Source organism: Schistocerca cancellata, chromosome 1 (assembly GCF_023864275.1).
Source record: "Schistocerca cancellata isolate TAMUIC-IGC-003103 chromosome 1, iqSchCanc2.1, whole genome shotgun sequence".
NCBI lineage: Eukaryota > Metazoa > Arthropoda > Insecta > Orthoptera > Acrididae > Schistocerca > Schistocerca cancellata.
Window position 1 is genome coordinate 844,032,832 of NC_064626.1, and position 24,151 is coordinate 844,056,982.

The following is a 24,151-nucleotide window of genomic DNA, read 5'->3' on the forward strand; positions in this document are numbered from 1 at the left end:
AAGAAAGGAGAAAACCACAAGAATGACACAATGGCAACAAACACTAAAATGGCCAAAATCGGACTAGAAAACCACAGAGAGTGACAAGAAACATGTAGAAGAGATCAAAACAATAGAGCAGATTACCATGGCTGGCTGACCATGAGAATAAAATGGAGCAGCCAGCAACTCTACAACACATTAAAACCTCCACCCAGAAAGCACTAGAGTGGAGGACACAGAGAGGCAAAGGACTTGCGCTGAAACTTATATCAAATGATAAAACCCACCCTAACGAATAAAATGTAAAACTAAAGCTGCTGTTGAGGCATTGTCAACCAACACCGAAGGTAGGGTGCTGGGAACGTTAAAAGTCTGCTACAGAGGAGCTAAAAGTGGGTGTCCAGCAAGAGGTGGACGACCGTGATTTGTGAGCCACAGCGACACTGGGGTGGGTCCTTGCTACGGAGGAGGTAACCATGCATTAGCCACGTATGGCCAATATGGAGCCAGCATAGGACAACTGATTCCCTGCGAGAGGACTGCATGGAAGACTTCCACACATTCATAGTCTCCGTAATGACACGCAGTTTATTGTGCTTACTGTTATGCCATTCCGTCTCCCAAAGCTGAAAAACCCTGCGGTGTAAGATAGAACGCAGGTCAGCTTCGGAGATGCCCATCTCCAGAAGCAATACTGCTTAGCCTGTTTGGCCAGCACTTCCGCTTAAGCTGATGAAGGTGAGGAAGCCAGGTCAATCGGGCATCAAAAATCAGTTCTAAGAATCGATATGTCTCCACTACAGTGAGTGGATTGTCATTGGGTAAAGTTCTGATTCTGGATGAATGGTGCAATGCTGAGAGAAATGCACAACACATGACTTCCCAGCTGAAAACTGGAAGCCGTGGGCTAGAGCCCATGACTGCGCCTTGTGAATGGCTCCCTGTAGGCACCGCTCAGCAACACCAGTACTAGAGGAACAGTACGAAATGCAGAAGTCATCTGCATACAGAAAAGGTGAGACCGATGGCCCTACAGTTGCTGCTAGGCCGTTAATAGCCACTAAAAGTAGAGACACACTCAATATGGAGCCCTGAGGAACAAATGGTTCAAATGGCTCTGAGCACTATGAGACTTAACACCTGTGGTCATCAGTCCCCTAGAACTTAGAACTACTTAAAACTAACTAACCTAAGGACAGCACACAACACCCAGTCATCACGCCTGAGGAACACCATTCTCCTGAATATGGGGGGGAAGGGGGGGGGGGACTATGGGAGGCACTGACCTGGACACGGAAAGTACGGAGTGACAGGAAGTTTTGGATAAAAATCGGGAGCCGGCCCCGGAGACCCCACTCAGACAATGCGGCAAGGATATGATGTCACCAGGTCATGTCTTATGCTTTACATAAGTCAAAAACGGACGGCAACCTGAAGTTAATGTCTGGAAAAGGCTGTTCAGGTGGCTGACTTGAGGGACACAAGACTATCAGTGACCCTGGCGGAAGTTTTCCTGATATGGAGCCAGTAGGCCATGTGACTCCAGGACCCGACCCAACCCAACCGCCGACACACCATATGTTCCAGCAGCTTACAAAGAAAGTTGGTGAGGCTGATGGGGTGGTAGCTATCCACATCAAGCGGGTTTTGACTAGTTTTGAGCAACAAATGATGGTGTTCTCCCGCCATTGCAACGGAAAGACACCATTGCAGCAGATCGGGTTGAAGATGACGAGGAGATGATCTTGTAGTCAGAGAGATGCTTAATCATCTGACTGTGGATCTGACCTGGGACAGGAGCTGTGTCGGGGCAATGTGCAAGGGCACTGAGGAGCTCCACTCTGTAAAGGGGGCATTAAAGGGCTCACTGTGGCGTGTAGCGAACGAGAGGACTTTCCTTTCCATCTGCCGTTTGATGCAAAAGGCTAGTTCTCCAACGCAGAAGCTTGAGCACAGTGCTCAGCAAAGTGCTCGGCAATCGCGTTTGCGTCAGTAGATAACACGCCATTGATGTTAATGCCAGGGACACCCACTGAGGTCTGGTACCCAAATAGACGTCTGATCTTTGTCCAGACTTGGGATGGTGACATATGACACCCAATGGTCGACACATACCTCTCCCAACACTCCTCTTTCCTTCATTTTATAAGCTGGTGAATGCAGGCACGGAGCCACTTAAAGGTTATTAGGTGCTCTAGGGAAGGGTGCTGCTTATGTTGTTGTAGAGCTCGCCGATGCTCTTTAATTGCCTCAGCGACTTCCAGTGACCACCAAGGGACTGTAGTGACCTGCTCAATGACAACATCGATAACAACATTGATGGTACCATGTGGGGGAGATTCAACAGTGACAGCAAAGGTGAAGGCTTCCCAGACTGCCTTGTTTAAAGCCCATTTGGGTAGGCATCCATCGGCATGACACCGGGGGAGTGACAGGAAGATGGGGAAGTGGTCACTATCACACAAGTCATCATGTGCTCTGCAGTGGATAGACGGGAGAAGGCCAGGACTGCAAACCGAGAGATCACTGGCCAAATATGTGTCATGTGCCACAATTAGAAGTGGGGGGGGGGGGGGGGGGGGTGTCACCTGTATTTAAGAGGCAGAGGCTGAGTTGTGAGAGTAAATTTTTGACCTCCGTACCTTGGCTAGTAAGCATCGCACCACCCCACAAGGGGTTATGCGCGTTAAAATCTCCCAAAAGTAGGAAAGGTTTAGGGTGTTGATCAATCAGTGCAGCCAATACATTCAGGGGTACTGCACCATCTGCAGGAAGATATACATTGTAGACAGTTATTTCCTGTGTCGTCTTTATCCTGACAGCCACAGCTTCAAGAGGGGTTTGAAGGGGGCACAGGTTCACTACATACTGAGTTCAGGACATAGATGCAAACTCCACCTGACACTCTTATTATAGCCGCTATGGTTCCTGTAATATTCCTTATAGCCGCACAGTGCAGGGGTCCACATTGCTGGGAACCAGGTTTCCTGGAGGGCAATGCAGAAAGCAAGTGTAAAGCTTAACAGTTGCCGTAGCTCAGCCAGGTGGTGGAAAGAACTGTCACAATTCCACTTGAGGATTACGTGATCGTGAGACTGGGAAGGCACGAAACACTCAATGAGGCCGTCCATGCCTCAGGTTCACCTGCTGCCACCAGATGAGTACCTGTGTTATCGACATCCATTGTGTCTGAGGGCCCAGCAAGCTCTACGTCCTCAGCGGATGCCAGAATCTCCACCTCATCCTCATACACTCAGCTTGTGGGTAGTGATGGTGTGGGTGCCAGCGCAGTGCCTTGGTTCTTGGGGATCTTTTTCTTTTTAGGTTTCTCTCGCTGCTCCTTAGGTTTGTCAGGCTGGGAGGGCTTCACTTCTTCAGTCTTAGGGACTGAGGAGGACCGTGGAACCCTATGACCAGCTATTTGTGGTTGCTTCTGCCACTGGTGGGTGTCAGCTTTGACACTGGTAGGAACCTGGGAAGGGAGTGACTCGAGGGATCCGTTCCTGGCAAGAGAAGCCGAAGAAGACTTTCGCTTCTCTGGCTGAGAAGTGGGGACTGATGTCACTGATGGTTGGGGGAGGTGGAGTCTGACAGCTCTGAGAGCCAACTGTATGTGGCAAAACGGAAGATGGTAGAACAGGTGTCGTAGCGGCAGCATAGGTTGAGGTAATATGCACAGTATGTAGTCTCTCATATGTTCTCTTGGCCTCAGTGTAGGTCAGTCAGTCCAGGGTCTTGTATTCCATTATTTTTTTCTTTCTTTCTGGAGAATCCTACAGTCTGGCAAGCAAGGTGAATGGGAGGCAGAGCACAGGGAGTATTGGGATGTGAAGGACATCCACAATCCTGACGGGTGACGCTGGAAGTACAGTGGGAAGACATATGTCTGAACTTCCAGCATTTAAAGCACTGCATCGGGGGAGGGATATATGGCTTTATGTCACAGTGGTAGACCATCACCCTGACCTTCTCGGGTAATGTGTCACCCTCGAAGACCAAGGTGAAGGCACTGGTGGCAACCTGATTAGCCCTTGGACCCTGGTGGATGCGCCAAATGAAATGGACACCTCGCCACTCTAAATTGGCATGCAGCTCATCGTCAGGCTGCAAAAGAAGGTCCCTGGTGAAATATGATACCCTGGACCATATTTAAGCTCTTATGGGGCATGATGGAAACAGAAACATCCCCCAGCTTGTCACAGGCGAGCACTGCCTGTGATTGGGCAGAGGATGCTATTTTGATTAAGACCGACTTTGACCACATTTTGGACAAGCCCTCCAACTTCCCAAACTTGTCCTCTAAATTCTCCACAAAAAACTGAGGTTTCATTGACAAGAAAGATTCACCATCAACTCTCGTACATACGAGGTACCGGGATGAATAAGCTTTGCTGCCATCCTTAGCCTGGCGTTCCTCCCATGGTGTGGCCAGAGGGAGGAACAATTTGGGGTATTTCTTAGCACTTAAGTTAGACCTTGACCACTTAGAGACTACTGGTGTTTGACCACCAGCAAGAGATGACGTACTACACTTGATGGCATGTCATCCACCCTGATGCCACCCATTCCCAGGGGGCACCCCATTAGTGCCACCCCGCCACAGCAAAGGCCACCTGGCAGGATGGCCAATGCCAGGAGTCCCGATGTCCCAGGGTGACGGGCATCTACTCCTTGGATATGTGGGGAGTTAACAGTGCAGGCATCAGCACAGCAATCCCTGTGTGGTCAGGGGACTACAACAAGCAGGATACATGGCAGCCCCACCACAACGGACTGGCTACCATGCTGGATATCAGGTGCAAAGAAGTCTGTTAGCAACACCAGCGCAGAAAGTGATACTGCACAATGGGGGGAGGAAAACGCACCCAGGAGGGTGACCCCACCCAACGGCTGGAGAACGGGGGGAAGTGCAATCCATGTCGACAAAGGATGCGAGAGGTCTCAGCGCATAATAGACACAATGCCCCATGTAAGCTGCCTTTTACCAATTGGTTCGCTCTTTGGAAATATTTGGAAGAATGGAGGTCAAACCCTACAGGGGACCATCACATAAAGGCCAAAACATGTGAGACTCCTTTTAGTCGCCTCTTACAACAGGCAGGAATACCTCGTGCCTATTCTAACCCCCGGACCCACAGGGGGGCCCAGAAAGCAGGTCGGACTCTCAGTACAATTACTTTAAGACTGAAAACAGCTGGCAAGTAATAAAAAACAAAAAGCTGGGGTGTTTGTATTGTGCTGAAGCTAGTAGGCATGGTTTGGCATGAAAGCGAGATTCAGGATTAAAGCCAGCTACATGAGTCATTCAGTAATTAAAGAGATAAATTGGTCTGAGGAAAAAACTGTTAGTAGGGTAAATTTGCTACTTTTGTAGTTTTAAGTTGGCCCCACTGAGATGAGCCCTGGTCAGTTAATGTATCATCATCATTTTGTTTATAACATCAAAAATACATTTAAAGATGGCGAGTCCGCTTGAAATGTCCACATTATTTGAACAACGTTCTGTTATTCATTTTTTACTTGCTGAAGGCAAGAAACCAGTGAATATATACTGCAGAATGTCAAAAGTTTATGGTTAAGGTTGTATGAATCGTGCAAATTTTTACAAGTGGGTAGAGCAGTTAAAAAATGGTTGTGACTCAGTGACTGACTAACAGCATTCTGGCCGACTAGTTGCAGTTTCAACTCCCTCTCTTGAAAGACGAACTGATGACATTATTTGTGCTGAGCGCCATGTGACTGTGGAAATGATAGTTGATAAGGTTCAAGTTAGTACTGGTACAGTTTATAACATTATCTGTAACAAGCTGAAGTACTGCAAAACATATGCAAGATGGGCCCCAAAGGAGTTGATGCAGCTACACAAGGTAACAAGGTTGAGAGTGTGCACAGAGCTAAAGGAATGTTATGCAAGAGAACAAAATTTTAACTTGTGATGAAACTTGGGTTCTCTATTATGAGCCAGAATCAAAAAGACAAAGCATGAAATGGAAGTATACCAACTCACCTGTCAAGAAAAAATTCAAAGCATCAGCAGGAAGTCACGTTGACAGTGTTTTGTGATGCTGAAGGTCCAGTTTTTTGTGATTATCTCAAACAACAGCATACAATGAACAGCCAATACTACTCGGATTTGCTTTTAAACAAAGTGAAGCCAGCTGTGAGAGGGAGACGTCGTGGATCTCAGAGGAGAGGTGTGATTCTCCAGCAAGACAATGCACATCCTCATGTTGCTCAACTAACCCGTGAAACCATTGACAAAATGGGCTGGGAAGTACTGCCTCATCCCCCTTACAGTCCTGATTTAGCACCTAATGATTTCCGTTTGTTTAGTGCACTGAAGGAGGCATTACGTGGGATGAGGTTCCAGGATGAGGATGTGAAAAAGTTTGTGGGAAATTGGTTCAAACATCAAGATAAAGAGTTCTTTGCAGGCGGAATAAAAAAGCTTGTAGCCCGTTGGAACAAGTGCATAAATGTTCACGGGGATTATGCTGAAAAGTAGAAAAAGTATTTTTTCAAATAAATGCTTTTTCCTCCAGACCAATTTGGCTCTTTAAAAATTGAATGACCCTCATAAAAAGATAGTTGATGGGGAGTTACTTATTTTGGAAATACAAAAGAAATGCAGAAAAATGGTTTAAAAAAGAAAATACATGAACTTAAAAAATCGGTGAGTCATAAAAGTGCAGAGCAGACTAAGGCTAGTGCTGAGAGCAAACTTTTAGAAAGAGGAGTAGATACAATGTTAGTTAATCAGTGTGAGACTACAAGTATACTGATTAGAACAGCATGTAAGGAGGCAAAGCTAGGAAGACAATTAACTGATTTTCCAATAGATATTCATGTCCAGGAACTTAATGGTTTGAATATGGGAAAAGTCTTACATTCCAAGTTCAGTTGTACAAGATTACTGATCATATTGCTACAGAAATGAGAAAGATACGTGTTATCGTAGACAAACCACTACTTGCAGTAATTTATCAGTACTTGTGTTGTGTTTGTGATGTGCCATGCCAGAAAACACTGTAATTCATTCATTTTTTGGGGTCTCATTGAACTTAAAGCCAGCATGATCTGTATCACTTCAGGCAGGGGGTTACCTTCATAGTCTCGGGTGTTATTGAATTTAGCATATGTTAAAATTCAGCAGTACACAAGAAACATTTTTTTTTTTTTTTAAATTTTGTTTTCTCCAAAATAATTCCTGCCCCAAGATACGGGCCTCCAAAGATGACACTGTGAACACCATTCTGAAGATGTGAATTTCAGAAATTTTTTAAAAATGCTTTGTGTCTGTAATAGTCCTGGATATTTTGTTAGAGTTTTTTTGTACTTGAAAGATAATTGCTTTATGATTACAATGGTATCCTCCATTTGGACATATCTGTCAAAGTTGTTTTACTGTTGCCTTTTGGATTTTTCTTATAATTTACAGAAATTTTTTTCTTCAAAAGAGCCAATCCAGAAAAGTTAGATTTTTCCTGTTGATTAGTACCATGTAGTACTATATTCTCTGTAAAGGAGAGCTTCCACTTTTCAGTTCGGCAAGTTTCATTAAAATTTTTTTTTTCCCCCCGAGGGTACAGTACGTCTTCACTGAAGCTGGTTATTATTAATTTCTTTGTTACAATGTTTACTTCTATTGTCTTTGTTGCAGTTATTTCTTTTCACTTTCATTGTTGCAGATACTTCTTCCACTTTGCTGTAGTTTCTTGTCAGTTTCTTTGTCGTGGTTGTTCATTGCAAGTTTCTCTATTGTAGTTACTCAGTGTTAATTTGTTTACTGAAGAGGCTTCTAAGAAATCTGAGACCATCCAGTGGGTTCTGTGTTTTCGTGAGGAATTTGCCAGTTGATGCAGTTGCAGTGTTTTGTGAAAAGGACTGTTTGAAATGGCTTCTGACAGGGGCCACAGGAGAGTGAAGTGTGCGACTATTTGCATATCCATAAAAGAGTGATATACAAGACAAAAAAAAAAAAAAAAACAGACTTTGTTCAGGTTGGGAATAAGTATTTTTTTCCCTCATTTGAAGACTCTATTTCAAAGTGAAGATGTTTTCAGTGAGGACTTTGTGTGTTCTAAATGTTTTGAGAGAATAACAACAATGATAGTATCTGAACAAGGTGAAGGTCCCCATGGTGCAGAGGATGCAGATTTTGCATCAACAGAGAAAATATTAAATACCCTGAATCAGTCAACTACAGAGGTAGGTGTTAATCCTGTTAAGAAACAGTGGTCAGTGAAGTCGAATCATAAGCTCTACGCATCAAGAAAGTGCAGAGAAATTACTAAAGCTATGGATGAATACACTATAGCAAAATTAACCCCACACTCTTCAAAGTAGAAATTCCATCTTTACAAGAAAATGAACCAAAGCACTCTTGCCAGGAATTTTTCACAATTATCAGTTCAGCTGTTGAATACTGTGCACCCTACAGTGAAAAGGTGCAAGTTTTAACTATTATTCCAGAGACATTTTCAAAGAAAACAATTTTGAACCATGTCCATCAGTATCAAAGTACATGATAGACAAATCAAGCAATCTGAGGTCTGTAAAAGGAGTCTTTGGAAGACCAGATCCCTATTATTGTCATCCTGTAAAAGCAGATCAAGTTCAAATAGTGCAGTTATTTTATATGGAAGATAAATGGGACTGTTCTTGCCAGAGTGCCAACATAACAGACACTATAACTGTAACTGTTGAAGGCCAAAAAGTCTTGAAAGTGAATACTCACAGTATTACAGAAACTTCTGCAATTTATAAGGGCAACTATACAACCTCACATATTAGAAAATCAAAATTTTATGCACTATGACCTAAGTGGGTAGTTCCACACCCACGTAGAGATGTCTGTTTACGTGTGTACTGGGTGAATTTTGAACTTTGTGTGGTAACTTTGAAGAACTTACTAGAGCACTTGACATATGACACCTTGGTTGGGTGTGTAAAGTCATTAGTAGCCTGTGACGTAATACAAGAAACTTGTTTGTTTCAAGAATGTGGCGACTGTCCTGGAAAGGGAGGACCGTCTTTACAGACACTCAGCCTGGAAGAGAAGCAGATAACTCTGCAGAAATTACATATCCGACATGGGAGGAAAATATACTAATTAAGAAAATTGTTGCCTTTGACAGTTTCATTGATGAACTCGGTAAATGGTCAGTGAAAGCAGTTAACACGCCAGCATCTGAAGCAATTGCAGCACCACCACATTGCAGAAGTGAAAGGGTGTGTACAGGTTCAAGAACTATGTTTAGTGCTTCACTGTGATTTTGCTGAGAATTGGTCTGTAATTCTCCCACAAGAAGTACAAGGGTATCATTGGTGTAATGACCAGGTTTCAGTTTTTACAAGAGTGACATATTTTCAAAACAAGACCACAAGTGTTGCAGTCGTAGGTGATAACACAGGACATGACTTGGCACATGCTTTGCTAGCAATGTGCAAAATTCTTCGACTGCAAACAGAGGCAGAGAAGATCATAATTATTTCTGATGGTGCTCCTAGTCATTTTAAAAACTGTTACCAACTGTTTGAATTGAGTAAGTCACTTGTGCCAACTGACTGAGTATACTGGTCACAAGAAGGGGCCTTTTGATGGTGTAGGAGGCCTGCTGAAGCACCATGCTACAACACATAATCTTTCCAGACCCAATACAGCTGCAATTCAGAATGCTGAGGATTTTACGAGAGTCGTGAAATCTTACACATGGAGGAAATTGGAGAATTACATGAGCAGAAAAAAGAAGAATACAAACTACTACTGTGAAAGGAATTCAGAAGACACATTTTTAGACTTGAAGTGGGCGAACTCATATTGCACACACTTTAAAGAGCAAGAAAGGAGAAATTTCGTTTGTTCGGCCAACACCTCAGAAACCGCAGGATAATGTTCAGATTCACAACCTGAGAAGGGGGATGTTTGTGGCATGTGTGTATGACTGTGACTGGTGGATTGCAGAGATTACAGACACCAGTTATGAGTTAAATGAAATCGTAGTGAACCTTATGCTACCACATGGACCAGCTGCTGGATATAGGCTTCCAGCTGAAGGACATCAACAATGCCATCAGTGCTTACTTCCTGTTCACAATGTTTTGAAGATTATAAGTGCTCCAGTTCCTATTGGTTCAACAGGAGGGCATCACTCTATATCAAAGGAAGATACTGAAGCAGTGGAACACATTTTTAGTTCATTGACTGGCTAATTTCAGTACAAAACAGAATGCACATAAGTTGTATAAATTGAAACCTTTAAGTCTTTGAACTTTTCACATACATTTTAGAACCACTTAAAATGCTTGAAAAAATGTGTCTCTTACTCATCTTTCAAAACTAAAATTACGTTAAATAAGGTTAGGTTTTGATTTTTATGAGCCTGTTATGAGATAATGTGGTAACAATACAGGTTTTATGTATGGAAAAATTTCAGTTGTTTATAAAACCTGTTTAACCTAAAAGTGCAAGCTCTCCTTTTCAAGGAATGTAGAACTGTACGGTACTAATCAACAGGGGAAAAAATCAAAATTTTATGGATTGCTATGTGTGAAAAAAAGTTTTTTCCATAAATCATAAAAAAGTTCAGAACACTATAGTAAAAAACTTTGACAGATACGTCCAAATGGGGGATTTCTTTGTAATCATAAAGCAATTATCTTAAAAAAATTCTAGAACTGTTCCAGAGTACAGTGTTTTAAATTTTTTTCCACAATTCGCATCTTCAAAATGGTATGTACAGTGTCATCTTAGCCTTTCATTTTAATGTATGCTAAATTCAATAACATCCAAGAATATGAAGGTAAGATTTTTTCCTAGTCAGCTTGAATTGGTATGGACTCTGCCAGACACTAAAACCAGTTCAATCGAGGATGCCATTTTGCAGAACCTGAGTTTTTATGATTTTCCTCTTTCTTACCTCAAAGATAACTTTGTTGGATTTGCAAGTGATGGAGCCTTAGCAATGTTAGGAGAGAGAAATGGAGTTGCTGGGGCATTACAGAACATGTTTCCTCACTTGACTGTTTGGCACTATGCTAACCACAGACTTGAACTAGCAGTACAAGACACAAGAGATGAGGTTGAAGATGTTTCTCATTTCCATTTTTTCTTTGGTAAATTGTATTCTGTCTGTAGCATGTCGCCTAAAAATGAAGCTCAGTTTAGAAAATGTGCTGAAGATCTTGGCAAAAAACTAAATAAAGTTGGGAAAATATTTACCATCAGATTGGTTACCTCAAGTGCTAGAACTGTAAAATCTGTCTGGAATAACTGTACACCACTTATCAAACATTTCACAGAAGCTGCTGCTGATAAATACAGGGATTTCAGAGAAAGGTCTAAATATGCAGGCCTTTGCAAAACTTTGACTACTTCTGAGTTTGTTATAAATTTAGCAGTTGGATACGATGCTCTAAGTGAGCTTTCAGATTTATCTTTGCTTCTTCATCTACATCTACATTATTACTCTGCTGTTCACAATAAAGTGCCTGGCAGAGGGTTCAATGAACCACCTTCAAGCTGTCTCTCTACTGTTCCACTCTCGAATGGTACACCGGGAAAAACGAACACTCAAATTTTTCTGTGCTAGCCCTGATTTCTCTTATTTTATTGTGATGATCATTTCTCCCTATGTAGGTGGGTGCCAACAAAATGTTTTCGCAATCAGAGGAGAAAACTGATAATTGAAATTTCATGAGAAGGTCCCATCACAACGAAAGACGCCACTCCAATTCATGTATCATGTCTGTGACACTATCTCCCCTATTTCACGATAATACAAAACGAGCTGCCTTTCTTTGTAGTTTTTCGATGTCATCCGTCAGTCCCACCAGATGCGGATCCCACACCGCACAACAATACTGCAGAATAGGGCAGATAAGTGAGGTGTAAGCAGTCTCTTTAGTAGACCTGTTGCACCTTCTAAGTGTTCTGCCAATGAATCACAGTCTTTGGTTTTCTCTACCCACAATATTATCTATGTGATCGTTCCAATTTAGGTTATTTGTAATTGTAATCCCTAAGTATTTATTTGAATTTACAGCCTTCAGATTTGTGTGACTTATCGTGTAATCGAAATTTAGCCGATTTCTTTTAGTACTCGTACAAATAACTTCACACTTTTTCTTATTCAGGGTCAATTGCCACTTTTTGCACCATACAGATATCTTATCTAAATCATTTTGCAAGTAGTTTTGATCATCTGACGACTTATACAAGATGGCAAATGACAACATCTGCAAACAATCTAAGACGGTTACTCAGATTGTCCCCTATGTCATTAATATACACTCCTGGAAATTGAAATAAGAACACCGTGAATTCATTGTCCCAGGAAGGGGAAACTTTATTGACACATTCCTGGGGTCAGATACATCACATGATCACACTGACAGAACCACAGGCACATAGACACAGGCAACAGAGCATGCACAATGTCGGCACTAGTACAGTGTATATCCACCTTTTGCAGCAATGCAGGCTGCTATTCTCCCATGGAGATGATCGTAGAGATGCTGGATGTAGTCCTGTGGAACGGCTTGCCTTGCCATTTCCACCTGGCGCCTCAGTTGGACCAGCGTTCGTGCTGGACGTGCAGACCGCGTGAGACGACGCTTCATCCAGTCCCAAACATGCTCAATGGGGGACAGATCCGGAGATCTTGCTGGCCAGGGTAGTTGACTTACACCTTCTAGAGCACGTTGGGTGGCACGGGATACATGCGGACGTGCATTGTCCTGTTGGAACAGCAAGTTCCCTTGCCGGTCTAGGAATGGAAGAACGATGGGTTCGATGACGGTTTGGATGTACCGTGCACTATTCAGTGTCCCCTCGACGATCACCAGTGGTGTACGGCCAGTGTAGGAGATCGCTCCCCACACCATGATGCCGGGTGTTGGCCCTGTGTGCCTCGGTCGTATGCAGTCCTGATTGTGGCGCTCACCTGCACGGCGCCAAACACGCATACGACCATCATTGGCACCAAGGCAGAAGCGACTCTCATCGCTGAAGACGACACGTCTCCATTCGTCCCTCCATTCACGCCTGTCGCGACACCACTGGAGGCGGGCTGCACGATGTTGGGGCATGAGCGGAAGACGGCCTAACGGTGTGCGGGACCGTAGCCCAGCTTCATGGAGACGGTTGCGAATGGTCCTCGCCGATACCCCAGGAGCAACAGTGTCCCTAATTTGCTGGGAGTGGCGGTGCGGTCCCCTATGGCACTGTGTAGGATCCTACGGTCTTGGCGTGCATCCGTGCGTCGCTGCGGTCCGGTCCCAGGTCGACGGGCACGTGCACCTTCCGCCGACCACTGGCGGCAACATCGATGTACTGTGGAGACCTCACGCCCCACGTGTTGAGCAATTCGGCGGTACGTCCACCCGGCCTCCCGCATGCCCACTATACGCCCTCGCTCAAAGTCCGTCAACTGCACATACGGTTCACGTCCACGCTGTCGCGGCATGCTACCAGTGTTAAAGACTGCGATGGAGCTCCGTATGCCACGGCAAACTGGCTGACACTGACGACGGCGGTGCACAAATGCTGCGCAGCTAGCGCCATTCGACGGCCAACACCGCGGTTCCTGGTGTGTCCGCTGTGCCGTGCGTGTGATCATTGCTTGTACAGCCCTCTCGCAGTGTCCGGAGCAAGTATGGTGGGTCTGACACACCGGTGTCAATGTGTTCTTTTTTCCATTTCCAGGAGTGTAGATCAGGAACAATAGAGGGCCTGTAACACCTCCTTGTGGATGCCGGATATTACTTCTGTTTTACTCAATGACTTTCCGTCTATGAACTGTGACCTTTCTGACAGGAAATCATGAATCCAGTCGCACAACTGAGGCGATACTCCGTAGGCACACAGTTTCGATAGAAGACGCTTGTGAGGAATGGTGTCGAAAGCTTTATGGAAATCTAAAAATATGGACTCAATTTGACATCTCCTGTCGATAGCAATTATTACTTCGTGAGTACAAAGAGCTAGTTGTGTTTCACAAGAACGACAATTTCTGAATCAGTGCTGACTATGTGGTAATAAATCCTTTTCTTCGACGTACTTCATAATGTTCGAATACAGTATATGTTCCAAAACCCTACTGCAAATCGATGTTAGTGATACAGACCTGTAATTCAGCGGATTACTCCTACTTCCCTTTTTGGGTATTGGTGTGACTTGAGCAATTTTCCAGTCTTTAGGTACAGATCTTTCTGTGAGCAAGTGGTTGTACATAATTGCTAAATATGGAGCTATTTTATCAGCATACTGTGGGAGAAACCTGACTGGTATACAATCTGGACCGCAGGCCTTTTCTTCATCATATTGGCAGTTGTTCTTGATTGGAATTCAGGAATATTTACTTCGTCTTCTTTGGTGAAGGGATTTCGGAAAACCATGTTCAATAATGCCGCTTTAGTGGCACTGTCATCAGTGACTTCACCATTGTTATCGCACAGTGAAGGTATTGATGGCGTCTTGCGACTGGTGTGCTTTATGTATGACCATAATCTCTTTGGGTTTTCTGCCAGATTTAGAGACAGAATTTCGTTGTGGACATTATTAAAAGCATCTCACATTGAAGTACGCGCCATATTTTGAACTTATGTAAAACTTTGCCAATAATGGGGATTTTGTGTTCTTTTAAATTTGACATGCTTTTTTCGCTGCTTCTGCAACAGCGATCTGACCCGTTTTGTGTACCATGGGAGAATAGTACCATCACTTATTAATTTATGTGGTATATATCTCTCAATTGCTGTCGATACTATCTTTCTGAAAACATTCCACAACTTTTCTACACTTATATGATCAGATCGGAAGGAGTGAAGACTGTCTCTTAAAAAGGCATTAAGAGCAGTTTTATAAGATTTTTTAAATAGATGTACTTTGTGTTTCTTTTTTATGGTTGTAGGTGTTACGGTATTCAGCCAAGCAGCAACTGCCTTGTGGTGGCTAATCCCTGTATTCATCACAATACTCACTATTTGTCCAGGATTATTTGTTGCTAAAAGGCCAAGTATGCCTTCGCAACCATTTACGCTTCGAGTGGGCTCATATTCTGTGAAAGCATTCAGCACAACTTCGGACGACGTTTTATGCCTGCCACCAGCTTTAAACATATAATTTTTCCAGCGTATCAAGGGTAGATTAAAGTCACCACTGACTATAATTGTATGAGCAGGGTACTTATTTGAAATGAGACTCAAGTTTTCTTTAAACTGTTCAGCAACTGTATCTTTTGAGTCGGGGGGGGTCGGTAAAATGATCCAATTAATAGTTTAGTCATATTGTCAGGTATAACCTATTTCACGCGAACTATCTACTTCAATTTCACTACAAGGCAAACTACTTCTGATAGCAATAAATACTCCACCACCAGCTGTATTTAATCCATCCTTTCTGAACACTGTTAGATTGTTTGAAAAAACTTCGGCTGAACTTATTTCTGGCTTTAGCCAGTGCTCTGTACCTACAACTATTTGAGCTTCAGTGCTTTCTATTAGGGCTTGGAGCTCTGGTTCATTCCCAACACAGCTACAACAATTTACAATTACAGTACCAATCGTTTACCTGCCCCCTTTTAGATGGACGTCCTTTTTGTGGTTCCCTCAGACCCCCCTAACCTAAAAAAACCGCCCAGTCCCTTCCACACAGCAACCACTACCCATGTAGCCACCTCCTGTGTGTAGTTGACTCCTGACCTATTAAGCGGAACCCGGAAACCCACCACCTGATGGTGCAAGTCAAGGAATCTGCAGCCTACATGGTCACAGAACCGCATGAGCCTCTGATTCAGACCCTCCACTCTGTCTCTGCACCCAAGGACCACAGTCTGTTCTATCGACAATGCTGCAGATGGTGAGTTCCGCCTTAATCTCGGAAGCAAGACTGGCAGTCTCTACCATTTCCGCTAGCCACCCAAAACCAGACAGAATCTGCTCCGATCCAAAGCGACACACTTCACTGGTACCAAAATGAGCCACCACCTGCAGTTGGCTGCACTCTGTACTCTTCATGGCATCCAGAAGCACCCTTTCCACATCCGGAATGACTCCCCCCCGGAATGCACATGGTGTGCACACTGCCTTCCTTCCCCTCCTCGGTAGCCATGTTCCTAAGGGGCCCCATTATGCACCTAATGTTGGAGCTCCCAACTACCAGCAAACCAAACAAAGAAGAGACGTGGCTATTACCAAAGCTGAGAAGACTATAAAATGTAGTATCCAGGTACCGGAATCCATGGCATCTTCTCCAGGTTCTCATGCTGAGGATGCAACTAAAGCAGCTAAAACAAAGTCTTTAAAGACATTGAGATACACAACAACCATAGAGTTGTTCAAATAAACAGTGGCCCATTTCACTGAATTCTTGCTGAAAATCTCAAACACTGACTTGTCAGTCTTAGCCATCCATCCAATGTAGGTTCTCAGACCACGCAAAGCAGCAAAGAAAATGAAAAGAAACAGAGGACTGAAGTATTTAAGTATTGTTCAAAAATCTTGCTCTTGTAGAAAAAAAAAAAAAAAAAAAAAAAGACGCTAACCACATGGTACTGACATAACTTGTGAAGATAGGAGCATCTCTAATATATGTGAGGTTTTCTGACTTCATGCCATTTCAGTTGCCTGAGACTGCAGTTCTGTGTGTGTGTGTGTGTGTGTGTGTATGTGTGTGTGTGTGTGTGTGTGTGTGGGCGTGCGCTCGTGTCTGTTGTTGACAAAGGCCTTAATGGGCGAAACCTGTAATAGTGAGTCTTTTTGTGGTGCTATCTGCAACTCAGCATCTCCGTTGTATGGTCAGTAGCAACTTTCCTTCTCAGTATATTGTTAGAAAATACATTCTGGTATTCATGGAAATGTGGATACACACATAAAACCTAAAGACCTTGAACAATTACGACAAATAATTGATTCAATTCCAATTTCCACATTTGAATGTGAAAGAAGATTTAGTGCTATGAATGACATTCGCACTAAAAAAAGGAACAGTTTGTTGGCAGAACAAATTTTCCTAAGAAGTGTTGATCTACCACTGGGAAAATTTAATCCAGTAATTTATGTGCAGCCTTGGCTCAGGCCAAGAAGAAGATCAACTGGAGAAACAGCATGCTGAAAATGTGACCTGCTTAACTAAGTCAACTATGAGTCCATCTGGAACCTCCTTAAGTGATTTTTGTTCAGTACTGCCTAAATGTTTTTTCCAACTACAGCACTGTGAAAGAGTAACCAGCCACTATATAGTTAAGGCACTGAGCAATCAGCAGGCACATAACAAGGTTGAAAATGCCGCTAAGCTTTTGGACAATGTCCTTTTCTGCAATCAACGAAAACGTGTATCGCTGCCAGCAGCATTATCCCTGATGGCTACATCATCCCTATGTTGCAGCCTGATTGGAGTGAGTGGTCTGGTCTTGTTGTGTGGAATGAGTGAGAGGAACAAGATGGTGAAGTGGTGACAGGAAGAGAGGCTGATGGATAAGAGTGACAGGAAGCAAAGGAACAGGCATGTGACATGGCACACAAAATAGTGGATACGGTTGGGGTGGAGGATGGGTGATAGAACTGAGGAAGATGAAGACCACAGACAGGAAAGTGAGAGTGTACATGATAACTGTGTGAAATTTCATCCAGAGATGCTGGTCTTGGTGAGGAGATCCAGGTGGCAAAATTCATGAAGCAGCCATTTAAACTGAGTATTTTGTGCAGCAGCTGGGCAGTGAGTTGGCCACAATTTGACAGTGGCCATTCATCTTGGTGGACATATTAACACCTGAATCTCATTGTGCCTGAAGTACATGAAGAGCTTTCTATTCCAATATCTCCCTCCTTTTGAACACTGGTCATGTGATTAGCATTGATACACACAATAATGATGATTATGAAACAGAACTGATCAAGTTGCTTTATGAGAAGAGCTCTCACCAAGTACTGCAGCATCAAGGGTCATCTTCCAGAAAGATGAGTACTGTGCAATAGGCTTTAGAACTGTACCAGTTTCTTAGCCACTGTGGAATTTGGAAAAGTTGAAGGTAAATGTTATTTAGTGGATCCACCCCAGCATTTTTCATAGTTAATGTAGGCCTATATGATAACACACCAAATACTTTTGAGACTTATACGTTATCTAATGCAGATTTTCTGTCATTTTGGGCCTTTTAGGCGTGTTTGTACAGTGTGTGTGTTTTGGGGGGGGAGGGGACGGGGGGGGGGGGGGGGGGGGAATTTGCTACAGCATGAACATAAAAATCACATTATACTGCAGATAATTCTGTTACCACAACCACCCTATCACATTCACATTTGTTTACCAACTCAGAAGGAAATTATCACCTTCCAACCTAACCTAGACTTCAGGCTACACTACAAATTAGTGTTGCCACACCAACCATTTCTCGGGGTCTACTATCCACATCTACATCTATACTCTGCAAACCACTGTCAAGGGCAAGGCAGAGGGTATGTCACATTGTACCACTTATTAAGGTTTCTTCCTGTTCCAGTCACATAAGGAGCACAGGAAGAATGACTCTTTAAATGTCTCTGTGTGTGCTGTAATTATTCTTATTGTCCTCATGTGAGCGACAGGTAGGGGGGTTGTAATATATTCCAAGACTCATCATTTAAAGCTGGTTCTTGAAACTTTGTTAGCAGACTTTCTCAGGATAGTTAACATCTTTCTTCAAGAGTCTGCCTATCTCTTTCTTCAGCATCTCTGTGACACTCTCCCATGGATCTAACAAACCTGTGATCATTCGTGCTGCCATTCTCTGTATATGTTCAATATCCCGTTTTAGTACTATTGGGTATGGGTCCCATACACTTGAGCAACATTCTAGAGTGGGTCACACAAGTGATTTGTAAGCAATCTCCTTTGTAGACTAACTGAAGTGAAGTGCACAACTTTACGTTTCTAAACATTTAATGGAAGTTGCCAATCTTTGCACCCCCTTGAAGATCTTATCAAGATCACACTGAATATTCATGCAGCTTCTTTCAGCCATTACTTCTGTACTGATAACTGTATCATCCGCAAAAAGGCTGACCACAGGGTCATTAATATACAACATGAACAGTAAGGGTTCCAACACAATTCCCTGGGGCACAATAAATGACTCTCGATTCAAGATAACATGCTGTGTCCTCCCTACCAAAAAATCCTCAGTCCACTCACAAATTTCACTTGATACCCCATATGATTTTACTTTTGACATTAAGTGTAGGTGTGGTACTGAGTCAAATGCTTTTTGTAAATCAAGAAATACTGCATCTACCCACTGCCTTGATCCAATGCTTTCAGTATGTCATGCAAGAAAAGTGGGTTTCATATGATCAACGTATTTGGAATCCATGCTGGTTTTCATGGACAAAGTCATTCTGTTTGAGATACCTCATTATGTATGAGCTCAGAATGTGTTCTAGAATTCTTCAACAAATCAGTGTCAAGGATATTTGACAGTAGTTTTGTGGCTCACTTCTACTAGCATTCTTGTACATGGATGTGACCTGTGCTTTCTTCCAACTACTGGGCACAGTTTTACATTCGAGGGACCTATGACAGATTATATTTAGAAGATTGCTAACTCAGCCACAGACTCAGTATAAAATCTGATAAGGATTCCATCAGGCCCTGGGACTTTGTTCATTGACACTAATACTTCTTTCACTTATCTTTTCAGTGGTAAAAGGATTAAATCAGAGCAATTCTCCTGGATTTTCCTTTGTAAAGGGACATTTGAAAACAGAGTTAAGAATCTTAACTTTTGCTTTGCTGCCCTCAAGTTTAGATCCTGTCACATTTGCCAGGCACTGGATATCAACTTCAGTGCCTCTAACAGCCTTTACATATAATCAGAATTTCTTTGGGTTTTGACAATATTCTGCTGTGGTAGTCACTGAAGGCTTAATGCATTGCTCTCTCGACATCCAAACGTGTTTCATTCACCATCTCTCTATCCATAGCCATGTGCTTTGTTTTACACCTATTATGCAGTAGTCTCTTTTCTTTGGAAGTTTCTTTACAGTGACTGTATACCATGGAGGATATCTCCCTTTATGAACTGTTCCACGGGGTACATATCTATCCAGTATATGGTCAACTATTCTTTCAAATGTGAGCCATAGTTCCTCTACATGCTCCTGCCCTGCACTGAAAGTTTCAAGTTCCTCAATAAGATATGAAACTACTGAGTTTTTATCTAGGTTACTTAACATATATTTTTCTGCTTGTTTTAGTTGTCATTTGTACTTTGATAATCATTGTTGCTACAACAGCATCATTGTCAGCAATACCAGTTGCGATATGAACATCCTCAAAGAGGTCAGGTCTGTTTGTTGCCATTAGATCCAATGTATTTCCATAATGAGAGTGGGGTTCCAAAATATCTGTTCTAAGTAGTTTTCAGAGAAGACATTTAGTAATGTTTCACAGGATGTTTTATCATGCCCACCACTGACAAAACTGTAATTTTCCCCAATTGATTGTTGGACGATTTAAGTCTTCACCAATGCTTACAGCATGACTGGTAGACTTATGTACAAGAGAACTGTGGTTTTCCATAAAGTTTTCAGTTGCATCATGAGGCGAGTCTGGTGGGCAATAGAAGATTCCAATTACCATCTTATGCCCACTCCGGTCTTGCCCAGACAATCCTACATATCGCTTCAGTTTCTGTCTTGCTGGATCTGAGTTTCTCATCCACTTCATCAAATACACCAACTCCATTTCCCATTTGCCTATCCTATGATACACACTTAAACTTTTCCCAAAAATCATACTGCTATCAGTTTAAGGTTTCAACCAGCTTTTTGTACCTAGTATTATGTGAGCTTCATTGATTTTCGGAAGCACTTCGAATTCTGGCACTTTGTTGTGAATTCTTAGGCAGTTAACTACTAGGATAATAATACTCTCACCTGTGGGGGAGGGGGCATTTCTTTTGAACTTACACTGATATATCTGGGTTTCCTACAGCTATTGTTATCTGGATAAGATGGAGAGTTGCCTAAACTAAAAAAAATCCTTGCATGCACCCCACACACAGTCAGCTACTTGGGTAGGAGGCTCTGATATATACTGCACACATGACCATTTATGGGGTCCCTACAGTTCTCAACCCTATGGCACATGTCCAGAAGAAGCAGCTTTGCTTGTTACAGAACCTTTGAAGTCACTGGCTCAGTTCTTGCACTCTACTCAGAACCAGAGTACCAAGATCAGTTCAGGGGAAAATGCTGCAAATTGTGAGCTTCATTGAAACTCTCTGTGTAAGGGTGGTCTTCTTAGCCTTCTCTGCCAGTTGCTGGAATGACCCAAGTGTGACTTCAGAGCCCAGACAACAGGCATCATTTGTTCTAATGTGCACCACAGTCTGTAGTTTGTTGCACCTTGTTCCCTCAATGATTGCCAGTATACCCTCTTCAGCATGTTGAATGAGGCCCCCAGGTGTGTACACAGAGTGCACCTGGTGTTCCTCCCTCTCCCTTGCTGCCCTTTCCCAAACGGGTTCCATTAGTTGCAATATGTTTGAATTGCTGACGATTAATAGACTCCCTATCCTTTTGCATTTGCCTCCTCTCAACCCATGACAAAACAGGTTTCCCTAAAACAGATAAAGTGAGTCCTTCTAGCTTGGTTTCAGTTTCAGTGGAAGACAGTACCTCAAACATGTTCATTAGCAGGATCAGTATAGCACCCTGGAACCATCTACTCTATAGGATGCCTGTATCTACCAATTACACACTACTCACAGTCAAGTATGACAGACCTCAACCTTTCTGCAGAGCAGACAGGATCCATACGACAGGAAAGTACATGAGGTACCTATATGTGCTGGTACCGTAGTTTCATGACTCGTGGGGGCACTTCCAACACACCAATTTGCAGCAGCAGGAGCCAATAGTTTGACAGTAGTCAGTGTGATTTTCAGTTGCTTATGAACATTAATCAATTCGCCCCGTGTTTGAGAACAGCATTCACAGTTGGGCTGCATTTTGGCTAGTGTAATTCTATTATAGGACAAATAACTGTAAACTTCAAACTAAGCCAGCTGCTTATCTTTTCATCTGTTGAGCTAAAAATTTACTTCTTTCCTATAAGGATCGAATCAAATACACAAAATGAGATTTCTATTACGGCAACAGAAAAACCTATGGTAAAAATCACTTTTTTCCTAAAACTTTTTGAGGTTAATAATAGTTGTTAATAAAATCAAAACTAGAATTAATTAACATAGTTAACTATCACACTCTAATTTAAGGACAAAGAACTGGATGCAAATTCCATTCAGCTATCCAGCTTTTATTTATTAGAAATGTTTGTTCATGATAAAACACTATTGGTATGTATCATTACGGGACAGAGTTAAGAATACAACTGGCTTTCTCAAAGGGATGATTCTTGGGAAAAGTATGCAAGTGAGCCTCTGTGAAGTCTGGCTGCGTAAGACAGAACTGATAACAGCTGGAAGTTTTAAATGAATGCATGATGTGTACTTTAATAAATCACATATTCCATGTACTACTGGTACGCAAACATATGAGCTTAAGTTTAAGAATATTAACACTTCTAATATACCATCTTAAGTGCTACACACACACACACACACACACACACACACACACACACACACACACACACACACACACACACTTGTTGACCATGTAGACTACTACGACTGTCCGCTGGTCATATACGTCTCACAAATTTTCTTACTAAATTTTTTAACTGATCTATCGTCTAGATACAGCTGTCTGTAACAAACAATTGCCCGAAATTATGCTTTTCCACTATTTATATTACATTTCTTGGGAAATGCAGTCTCTTACATATTACTACCAGTAACTGTACTGATACGCACGATTACTGCTAAAAATTCGAACCTAGTGGAGCATTTTCTCAGTTATAGTTAATATCTCTTACGATAACAAGAAGGTACAGTCTTACATGAAAACGTAAATTCACAGAATGAACGTCGCCTACCTTGATATTTCCCGACATGTCATATTTAACAGGGGCAAATATACCTCCAAACCTATCTGAAACAATAAACATTGAATATAATTTGAATATTCAAGTCATACATAATTACGAACACAATTTTGCAAGATTGTTTTGCTATTTACAACAAAAGTTTCCGAAAACACCTGATTCTTACCAACCAATTCGACAACGCCTTTCGACGCCTCTAAGAAGTTAGAAGTATTAATTTTCCCTTCAATAACATCAGGAAAAGGCACTTGCACTGTTGTAAAAAAGTTCTTTCTTCCATGAGAAGATGCTTTATTCGTCGGACTAGACATTTTGTACACGTGTATCAATTTTATCACAACACTCACTAACTTGGTAAGGCAGAAGAATAAAATGCACAAACAGCAGCCGTTTGGCCTCCAATCGCTATCAGTCTGTTATCTCCTGACCAGCATTTTCTCCGATCGGCGCCACAGAAAGCCATCACTTCATCTCGGAGTTAATCAGCTGTTCGCTGTCAAAATAAGACCATAGTTTCCGGCCGAAAGATTACGCGGTATTTTTGAACTACAGCGCGAGTTTTTCCTTGAAGACACAGTACAAAAAGAGAATAAACCGCATGTAAAATATCATCTTTATCTCTCAATAAATGCATAGTAAAACCAAATAATACTAAGTTGACGTCATCAGACTGTCTATTTCAATGAGTTATTATACTGCTGAAAAAGCGACAGAATACTAAAAAGATTAAATCATTTTAAGTGAAAAGGACAGGCGTGCAAAGTGCTCATTGTCACTTCGAGAAAATTGATAGAGTGCTCGCACCAGAAGTATAACAAAAGGAAGACAAAAATATTTCTGTTGGATTTTGCAGTTCCGATCGTATTCGGCATTGTCAAGTGCAGATGTATTAGGGGCGCGTCAAAAATAATCACAAAATTTTGTACATATTGCAGGTGTGTGTGATCAATAAACATGTATAGTCTTATGCACAGGAGCAGTTTATTCTTGTAGCACTTGGTACGAACCCCGCAGCCTCACAGTCAGTTCTTTCGGGGGCAATTTTGTATTAAAAATAATAATACTGACTAGGATTATGTAAGGATGATTGTGCCGTATTTTTAAAATACTGCAAATAACAGATCCCTAGTTAATCAAATAACATATTACATAATGACACTAGGTTTTTTTTTGTGCATGTTC

At 42.3% G+C, this 24,151-nt stretch overlaps 1 protein-coding gene across 1 annotated transcript in view; it reads right to left on the bottom strand.

The window, feature by feature from the left end:
- Positions 1–23,555, bottom strand: part of LOC126188952 (glycolipid transfer protein) — a 79,229-nt gene extending 55,674 nt beyond the window's left edge. Inside the window, exons 1-2 of the mRNA XM_049930701.1 lie at positions 23,136–23,555; positions 22,961–23,016 (exon numbers count right to left, since the gene is read on the bottom strand). Coding sequence (XP_049786658.1) covers positions 22,961–23,016; positions 23,136–23,280 — 201 coding nt within the window. The 5' untranslated portion in view covers positions 23,281–23,555. The remainder of the gene's footprint in view (positions 1–22,960; positions 23,017–23,135) is intronic.
- Positions 23,556–24,151: the final 596 nt, after the last annotated feature.